The sequence below is a fragment of the Macaca nemestrina genome, chromosome 3 (genome assembly GCF_043159975.1).
Source record: "Macaca nemestrina isolate mMacNem1 chromosome 3, mMacNem.hap1, whole genome shotgun sequence".
NCBI lineage: Eukaryota > Metazoa > Chordata > Mammalia > Primates > Cercopithecidae > Macaca > Macaca nemestrina.
The window spans coordinates 5,478,020-5,488,308 of NC_092127.1; the positions used below are offsets into that span (position 1 = coordinate 5,478,020).

At 43.3% G+C, this 10,289-nt stretch overlaps 1 protein-coding gene across 7 annotated transcripts in view; it reads left to right on the top strand.

Annotated features, from left to right (window-relative positions):
* LOC105466747 (caspase 3) overlaps nt 1–10,039 on the top strand; it is a 29,062-nt gene extending 19,023 nt beyond the window's left edge. For 4 of the 7 annotated variants that reach the window (XM_071092774.1, XM_071092775.1, XM_071092776.1 and 1 more), the window contains one exon: nt 656–2,454. In XM_071092774.1, the coding sequence (XP_070948875.1) occupies nt 656–885 (230 nt within the window). In that variant the 3' untranslated portion in view covers nt 886–2,454. Of the gene's footprint in view, nt 1–655; nt 2,455–2,935 lie in introns of those variants that run through there. The other 3 variants (XR_011620756.1, XR_011620757.1, XM_071092778.1) reach the window with 3 other exon arrangements.
* The last annotated feature ends 250 nt before the right edge of the window (nt 10,040–10,289 follow it).

Genomic DNA, 10,289 nt, shown 5'->3' on the forward strand with positions numbered 1-10,289 from the left:
TTTGGAAACTTAAAGTAAATGTATTCTTAAGCAGTGTGGCATTTTAAAATATGCTCAATATGGTTTATTTTATCCTCTAGGCATCTTTCCAAGCAAAGTACCTCTAAGTTAAAAGCAGTGGGTCTAACATTTAACCTAGAAAACAAAGTATGATAAATACACTATTTTCCCTTTTTAGAACTTTTGAATACTCGGTAGTGTGTTTATTATACTTTATTCAGATGCTCTGTAGACAAGCAGGACACTCAAAGCAATTTATTTCTAGACTAAGTCAGTATTAAAATAAGGTGAAATCTGATTGGAACACTGTGCTACTTAAAATGATCCTTTTTATACATCTTTACTTTTGCATCTTCTGTGTGTTTGCTGTTCTTGCCTATTGAAAGGGGAGTCCAAAAAGTAAAACTTTGAATAATTCAGTGTTCGTGAAGCTGGTCCCGGCCCCTGTCTTTGCTGAAAGCAGGGGCTGTACGCATAGCACACATTCTTCCTTCTTCAGCATCATTTCTTCTGAAACCAAAGGTGTCTTTTTTTTTTCTTTGACTAATAAGACTTGTGGGTTTATGCTTATTCTTGCCTTTATGACTACATAATAATTTATAGAATCAACTAAAATCAGCTATCCATGGTATTTTCGTTGTATTTTGCCTTTTAGGTTATTATTCTTGGCGAAATTCAAAGGATGGCTCCTGGTTCATCCAGTCGCTTTGTGCCATGCTGAAACAGTACGCCGACAAGCTTGAATTTATGCACATTCTTACCCGGGTTAACCGAAAGGTGGCAACAGAATTTGAGTCCTTTTCCCTTGATGCTACTTTTCATGCAAAGAAACAGATTCCATGTATTGTTTCCATGCTCACAAAAGAACTGTATTTTTATCACTAAAGAAATGGTTGGTTGGTGGTTTTTTTCAGTTTGTATGCCAAGTGAGAAGACGGTATATTTGGTACTTATTTCCCTCTCATTTTGACCTAGTCTCATACTGCAGAGGGTACTTTAAGTCATACTCCTTCCATCAGGTGGAACCACTGTGAAGCTACCTCAAACTTAGAGCCAGGTAGTTGCAATTGAATTAAATTAGGAATAAATAAAAATGGATACTGGTGCAGTCATTATGAGAGGCAGTGATTGTTAATTTACAGCTTTCATGATTAGCAAGTTGCAGTGATGCTGTGCTATGAATTTTCAAGTAATCGTGAAAAAGTTAAACATTGAAGTAATGAGTTTTTATGATATTCCCCCCACTTAAGACTGTGTATTCTAGTTTTGTCAAACTATAGAAATGATGATGTGGAAGAACTTAGGCGTCTATGGGCATGGTCAAAGGCTCAAACCTTTTGTTTAGTATTGATATACAAAGGTGACCGAACTGCATTTTTAGACCATTTATCTGGGATTATGGTTTTGCGATGTCTGTCCTGAACACTTTTGTTGTAAAAAAAAAAAATAATAATAATGTTTAATATTAAGAAAGAAACTAAGTATTTTATGTGAGAGGAAGTGTGAACAAACTTGACTCTTTTAAGACTAAAACATAACACTCCTAGAGGATGGAGTTTTAACTGTAAGGTGCTACAGTGCAGCTGATCTACCAGCAAAAATACCTTCTGATTTGTCCCTATGCAGATCAGGTGAGCTTCACATACCAGCAGTGTATCTGAAGAGCTGTAATATAAAAAGCCCAAACTGTTGATTATTAGCCAGGTAATGTGAGTAAATTATATAGGGACATATGAAAATACAACTTAAATAATAAAAAATGGAATATAAGGAAAGCAATAAATGGATGGGCTGAGCTGCCTCTAACTTGCGAGCAGATGGTTTGATCTTGAGCAGAGACAGGACTCGGCCTGTTCCGTGAAGGCAGAGCCATGGAGCATGGTTTCAGGAAGGGCCTGCAGCACGCTTCTCCATACACACTGGTGTGTGTGGACGATGCCGTCAGGGCACCATTGCCAAGTAAGAAAGTGAAGCAAATCAGAAACTTGTGAAGTGGAAATGTTCTAAATGTGGTGAGTTACAATAAAAAATCATAGTACTCTTTGTAGCACAATTCTTAAGCATGTTATTTTCTGTTGAAGTTTACAATCAAAGGAAAATAGTATATTTTATACTGTTTACTGAAAGAAAAAGACCACATAGGACTCTAGATGGTATCCAGCCGCAGGCCAGAGCTGAGCACCCAGCCTGGGAGGCAAGCTCCAGGCCTCACATGTGCTGAGCCGTCACTCACCAAGTCTCACTGGCTTCCAGTCTGACATTTCACGGGAGATTTCTTGTTGCTCAAAAAATGAACTCGCATTTGTCAATGACTGTTTTTCTTACTAGATCTGTAACTTTTCTAAATACACGTAGCATGTAATGGTATCTCATTAAAGTGTGTTCCTGTGTGACAATTTTGTACAAATTTGCTATTTTCCATTTTTATTTCAAAATACACATTCAAACTTAAAATTACCAATGTGTTTGAGTTTTTTGTTGCTGTTGTTTTTGATGTTGTGCTACTAATTGGAAGTTAACATGTTTTTAATCAGAAGCATGATTTGGAAGAGTCAAAGAGGAAGCACCAGAACTCTAGCCTAGTTTTTGAGGTGGTGGCAGTTACTAAACAGGGCCGACAGATCACTTACGCTTCCCAAGTCCTCGCAGAAGGTCCTGACCCTGAAATGACCACAATGCCAGGAAGATACTTTGTTTGCATAGATCTCAGGCCTTACATGTGACCGTATTTGTGAATTTGAAACTTTTTCCACAAGATAAATTTTAAATGTGTCTAATGGGAAGAACAACCTAAGAGGTTGTACAACAAGCCGCTGATGTTTACTGATGGCCTTCTCTGGGTGCTGGGATTTTGACAGAGGAATTTGCTGTCAATTCCTCTTTAAACCCAGCTTTAAAATTTCTCTCTTTTGTATTCTTTCCCTTTATTTCTCAGACCGGCTGACACTTAGGGAAATAGAAAAGAACCTACATGAAATATCAGGGGCTGGTTTGCCCGGATAATGAAGGAGACAGGTTAGATACACTGGAGCTTCCACACAGGAGAAAGGGAAGGAGCTGGAGGAGAAGGTAAGTTGAAAGACTTGGGGGTTTTGTTTTAAGTGAGAGATTTGAATAGGTTTAATGCAGATGGTGGGGATCCAGTTAGGAGATTAAGACTGAAAATACTAGAGGGAAAGGTAACTGACAGTACAGGGTTCCTAAGAACCCCAAGCAGTAAATTCTAGCATAGCTGGGGGTGGGGTGTAAAGAGGCAAAGAACCTTTTTTTTTTTAATGGGCTGGTGTGAAGTTAAATTTGTAGTTTTGTGGCAGGAAGTTCCCTTAGTGTAACTTATGTATTTTCTGTGAAGCAGAAGACAGAACTCTGTTCAAAGTTAGGGAGATGATAGATCGAGGGCTAGAAAAGTAAGGCAGGCTTGAAACAATCATTGTCACGAATGGGAGTTGACCAGAGATTAGTAAGGTCGCTGGGCCATGTGTAGGGGCCCGGTTGAAACCAACGGTTACAAATGTGCAGTGGTTCCAGGCTGTGCGGCTGTGTGAATCTACCCGGTGACACTCGGCTGTTTGGGTGCTGCCATGGATATCGCATGTGTTGGCTTTGTCCAACTTTGGGCTTTTGCCCACACTGATTTTAAAAAGACAGAGGAGCCACAGATTTTGGAGTACTGCAAAATGATTTTCTGAATTGATGAACCATGGACTCTAAGCTGGATAGACAGAGAAATGAAGGGACTAATAGGGAATAAGACATGTGATCCATGATCCGATAGCGCTGATGGACGTGAAGATCCACTGTTGTGGGAGGAGTGGAACACTAACACTAAATGATGGGGGCTGTGGTCAGAAACAGGTTGTCTGAATTGGAGGGGCACACGTTTGGTCATGAAAATGGTGGGACTAAGAAGAATGAAGGGGTATCAAGAGACCATTATAGAAATGATGTGAACTAAGGGTGACGATGTTGGGTGTGTGCTCTTCTGTATGGACATTGATTTTATGCTAAAATGAGATTCAGTATGTGGGAACATAGTAATAAAATGATGTTGCCAGGGGCGGTGGCTCATGCCTATAATCCCAACACTTTGGAAGACTGAGGCGGGCGGATAGCAAGGGCGGATAGCAAGGTCAGGAGTTTGAGACAGCCTGGCCAACATGGTGAAACCCTGTCTCTACTAAAAATACAAAAATTAGCTGGGCGTGTTGGTGGGCATGTGTAATCCCAGCTACTCAAGAGCCTGAGGCAGGAGAATCGCTTGAACCCGGGAGGCAGAGGTTGCAGTGAGCCGAGATCACACCACTGCACTCTAGCCTGGGCAACAAAGTGAGACTTCATCTCAAAAAAAAAAGATAATGTGATATAACTTAGTTGTGTTTACAAACTTTTGATTTTATGGATTTGAAAAAAATCCATTGTTCATTTTTGCCAGACAACATTTTTTAAAGCAGTCAACCATTATTCATAACAAGAAAGACATTTTAACTCCCACCTCCTCATTTTCCTCTCAACCCCCAAATAAGTAGAGACATAATCCCAGATTAAAGGATAATACGCTGGGCGCGGTGGCTCATGCCTGTAATCCCAACACTTTGGGAGGCTGAGGTGGGCGGATCACGAGGTCAGGAGATTGAGACCAATCTGGCTAACATGGTGAAACCCCGTCTCTACTAAAAATACAAAAATTTAGCCAGGCGTAGTGGTGGGCGCCTGTAGTCCCAGCTACACGAGAGGCTGAGGCAGGAGAATGGTGTGAACCTGGGAGGTGGAGCTTGCAGTGAGCTGACATCGCACAACTGCACTCCAGCCTGGGTGACAGACGGAGCGAGACTCCGTCTCAAAAAGAAAAAAAAAAAGGATAATACTTCTAAGGAAAGGCTTATCACACATGCACACACCCACACATTCCTCAGGATCTAACCTTTTGCAGGTTGAAACCGCATTCGGGAAGCAATACTCTAATCCACTAAAATAAAATTTCACTTACCACTTGAAATAAACTTGAACTCAAGAAATTTCCCTCCTTGGTGAGACTCAGGCAGTGAGAAGCAGCCATGACTAGAAATGGCACTGAACTGTCCCTTAGAAACCCTTTTACAAAACATGTTCATTGTGCCGATTATTGTGTCATCATTATCAGTGAGATGTCAGAACTTTCCATAGATAAAATAAACACTCCAAGTTAATTCATTTCTTTTCAGATTTGTGTGAATTTCAGTTGATCCAGAGCAAGAAAAAATGAATGTTCACGTGTGAAAGTCTGTGGGTCCATTGCATAGACGATTAAGAAATAATGGATAACAGATTCAAGTCAAATGCAGTACGCATGTGGGTGTGTGGCCTAGGATATTTGGATTCTAGCCTGTTAGGCCACTGATAAAGTGATCTTGGCCAAATTACAACTTCTGTTGTCCACATTTGAAGACTCAGGCCCTTTCAGCTCTAATATTGTATATAAAAGTAAAAGGCAGCTGGGCACACTGGCTCACGCCCGTAATCCCAGCACTTTGGGAGGCCGAGGCAGGAGGATCATGAGGTCAGGAGTTCGAGACCAGCCTGGCCAACATGGTGAAACCCCACCTCTTCTAAAATACAAAAATTAGCCGGGCATGGTGGCGGGTGCCTGTAGTCCCAGCTACTCAGGAGGCTGAAGCAGGAGAATCACTTGAACCCGGAGGCAGAGGTTGCAGTGAGCCAACATTGTGCCATTGCATTCTAGCCTGGGCAATAGAGTGAGACTCCATCTCAAAAAAAAAAAAGTAAAAGGCACTTTGAGTGTGTAGAGACTGTTCACAACTGTACTTTTTTTTTGAGACAGAGTCTTGCTGTTGCCCAGGCTAGAATGCAGGAGCGCAATCACAGATGACTGTAGCCTCAACCTCCCAAACTCAACTTATCCTCCCACCTTAGCCTCCCAAGTAGCTGGCACCACAAGTGTGTGCTACCACACCCTGCCAGTTTTGTAAAATTTTTGAAGAGACAGGATCTTGCTATGTTGGTCCAAGCTAGTTTCAAACTCCTAGTTCACGATATCCTCCTGCCTCCCAAAGTGCTGGGATTACAGGTGTGGGCCACCACACGTGGCCGCAACTCTTCATTTTGACAGGCCATAGTTTTCAAACTTTAACATACATCATTGTCATCATGTTAAAAATGACAATGCCAGGTCTTCATACTCTGGGATTCTGGTTCTTCATGTTGTTAAAGAGATGCAGAGATTCAGGAATCTTCATGTTGTTAAAGAAAAAAAGTGTACATGGCACTTGATAAAGAAGGATAAGGCAGACATTGTTCAGGGGGAGGATTGCGATAGCTGTAGAGAATGCCACGAAGGGGTTTTGCAGTCATTTGGGGCAAGAAATTAGGCTCTACTCCAAATACAGCAAGGAAGAGTGGGAATTTATAGCTGAGGAGTTGGTGGGGGTGGCGGGAGGATCAGAGGAGACATCAGGGATACAGGGGGATTCCAGCTAAATCGACTCTTAACAGGCTTCTTGCTGAAGGCAGGCCAGAGTGATCAGACATCACCTGGGGGTTGGTGGAGGACGAGGAACCCAATCGAATGTCAAGGTTGGGGCGTTCTGGCTAAACTGACTTAGCAGGCTTCTGGCTATAATTGGACAGTGCAAAGGTGAACAAAGAAGTCCAGAAGTCAGAACCTCGTGGAGAAGAGAGTTCAGAGGTGCCTGCTTAGAGGTCGGCGAGGGAGAGAATCTTCCTCAGGATCTAACAAGCACTTCAGGTGATCCCCATGCCATTGTTCCTAGGATCACACCTGAAGAAACGCTGCTGATGTCTATGTCACAGTCCTTTCTGTCTTACCCATGAACCAAGTGAGAAGACTGCATTGACCAGCAGTTTTTATTATTTCTCTTTAACTCAGGTCTGGACTTTAAACTTCCATCTGCCTCTCTCCTACTTTCATGGTGTCTGGAATGTTTTCTCAATGCCAACAATCAATTCTCTGATTCTCCAGACACCAGCTGGATATCCTACATTCAATTCTAATACTGTCTACCTGGAGTTAGCACAGACCCCACAGGTTAAGGGCTCGTTCCCACAAGACCCCCACAACTTCAGATGCTCGTTGCAAGGCCTGGCCGCCTGCACCTCTGACCCACTGGCTATAATTCAGGGGTTCCTGCTGAAACTGTAGTAGGTCCATCACCCAACGCAGGCATCAAGGCAGCACACCAGACCCCCAGCTGCGTAGAGAAAGAGGTATTATTGTGGGGCCACCAAACAAGAAGACAGGAGGAAACCTTCAAATCCATCTCCCCAAGGAGTTTGGGGCGTGGGCTTTTTTTTCTTTTTTTTTTTTTTTTTTTTCAGACGGAGTCTCACTCTGTCCCCAGGCTGGAGTCCAGTGGTGTGATCTCAGCTCACTGCAATCTCTGCCTCCCAGGTTCAAGCGATTCTCCTGCCTCAGCCTCCCGATTAGCTGGGATTACAGGCGCCTGCTACCATGCCCAGCGAATTTTTGTATTTTCAGTAGAGACAGGGTTTCACCATGTTGGCCAGGATGGTCTCGATCTCCTGACCTTGTAATCCACCTGCCTGCCTCAGCCTCCCAAAGTGCTGGGATTACTGGCCTGCGTCACCACGCCCTGCCTGGGTTTGGCTTTTAAGGGTTTTGGAGTGGGCAGAAGTGTGTAGATGGTGGATTGGCTGAGTAGTGCGGTGTGAAGTCATGGGACAGGAAGATGAAGAAGCTGTATTCTCACACTGATTTGGTTCCTCTGTGGGGGTCTTCACAGTGGTTGGTTTCAGCTGCTTCGCTGAAATTCAGGGTCTGAGAAAAACATCTTAAGCAATCCTCAAACAAAAGTCTTATGATTCTAATGTCAGAGATCCTGTCTATAGGAATAATGGGAATGCAAATGATCAGTGGCAGGTGCTACGAGACTTTAAGCAATGAGGAAGGGGCCAGAGCGCAGCCTGATAGATGCTGAAATATAACCGTGTTTCATTCTTGTTAATGCTGTGGGGATGGCTTCATCACAACTTCCTCCTCAGGTTTCAAAACATGTTAGAATGAGTCACAGAACTCAGGAACACACTTTACTTACATTTACCAACTTAAGATAAACAATACAACTAAGGAACAGCCAAATGGAAGAGAGGCATAGGACCAGGTGTAGGGGAGGGGCATGGAGCAGCCCTGCCACCTCTCAGGCACCAGCCTTCCAAAACCGATGTATTCACCAGCCTGGAGTTTCTATACAGCTCAATCTCCAGCTTCCCCTTTCCCTTGCATAAGGCAAAGGTCAGGGGCAGAGTGAAAATTCCAACCTTTTAAACATTTAGTCTTTCTGATGACCAGCCGCATCCTGAGTACCTAGGGGCCACACTCTAGACCACCTAATTAGCATAAATGCAGATGTGATCAAAAGGAATTCATTATGAATAACAAAAGACTCCCATGAGTCCTGGCATGGTGGCTCACACCTGTAATTCCAGCACTTTGGCGGGCTGAGGCGGGCGGATCACTTGAGGCCAGACCACCCTGGCCAACACAGTGAAACTTCATCTCTACTAAAAATACGAAAATAAATTAGCCAGGCGTTGTGGCAGGCATCTGTAATCCCAGCTACTCGGGAGGCTGAGGCAGGAGAATTGCTTGAACCCGGGAGGCAGAGGTTGCAGTGAGCTGAGATCACGCCTCTGCACTCCAGCCTGGGTGACAGAGCAAGACTCTGTCTCAAAAAAAAAGAAAAAAGAAAAAAAGACTCCCATCGCTTAGGCAATTCCAAGGATTTAGGAAACTCTGTGCCAGGAACTCTGTGCCAGGAACAGGGACAAAAACCAGATACATATATATGCTTTTTAAAAATATAATTTCAACTTTTATTTTAGATTTGGGGGCACATGTGCAGGTTTGCCACATGGGTATATATGGCATGATGCTGAGGTTTGCAGTGTGACTGATCCTGTCATCCGAAGAGTGAGCATAGTTCCCAACAGTTAGTTTTTCCACCCCTGCCCCCTCCCTCTCTCCTCCCTCTAGGAGTCCCCAGTGTCGCTGTTGCCATCTTTATGTCCATGAGTACCCAGTGTTTAGCTCGCACTTATCAGTGAGAACATGCCATCTTTGATTTTCTCTTCCTGCATTAATTTGCTTAAGATAATGACTATATATAAAAATATATATATCCTGTAGCTAAGGACTCGTCTTTCTACTTGTAGGCAGTATTTACAATGCATGCATCAAATCAGCACACCAAGACGACCGCAGAGAAAGAGGTTTAATCGTAGGGCCACCAAACAAGAAGACAGGAGGAAACCTCAAGTTCATGTCTCCAGAAAGTTTGGGATTAGGGATTTTGTTCAGTAGCTGAATGTAACTGGCCAGTGCAGAAGAGCCTAGTGAAGGTGGAGAATGGGGGAAGGAGGACCCCATGCTGGAGAAGTGATGGAGATTTGAAGTCTTGGAAGGTGGTAGCAAGGGACATGCCAGAGACGAGACAAAATCTAATACTCTGTTAAACATCTGTAATCTAACAGTCTTCTATGGGAGTTTATTATATTTCCATATCCTATGTTCACTTATAGTGAGAAATAAAAATAAAATCTTAAGCCCCCCACAACTGATTAAATGGATCCCATTGTGAAGGGAAAATACCTTGAGCCTCCAAAATCACTAAGGAAAATTCAAGCTGGAAACTGCTTAGGGCAAACCTGCCTCCCGTTTTCTTCAAAGTTATCCCTCTGCTCACGGAGATAGAGGCCTATCTGATTGCCGCCTTTGGAAAGGCTCATCAGAAACTCAAAATCATGCTACAGTTTGTATCTACCTACGTGTGACCTGGAAGCTCCCTCCCTCCCCGCCTGAGTCTTCCTGCTTTTGTTTCAAACCGTCCCGCCTTTCCAGACCACACCAATGTACTTACCAATACTGATTGAGGTCTCATGTCTTCCTAAATCGTATAAAACCAAGCTGTGCCCCAGCCACCTCGGGCATGTGTCGTCAGGATTTCATGAAGCTGTGTCATGGGCGCATTCCCCAACCTTGAAAAAATAAACTTTCTAAATTAACTGAGACCTGTCTCAGATTTTCTGGGTTCACATTATTTTGGTCAAGGGGACTCCCCATGTAACTTTGAAAACTAATTTCTAGGCTGTGAGGGGATGGGAGGTCAGAGGTCAGATGTAACTTGCTGCACATCCCCACCTTGCTAACCCCATTAGGCTTTCTTCCCTAGGGGATAAACAGAAACCAGCTCTTTCCTTATATTTTTTTCTTATCCTTTTTTTTTTTTTTTTGGAGAGGAGTCTTGCTCTATCGCCCA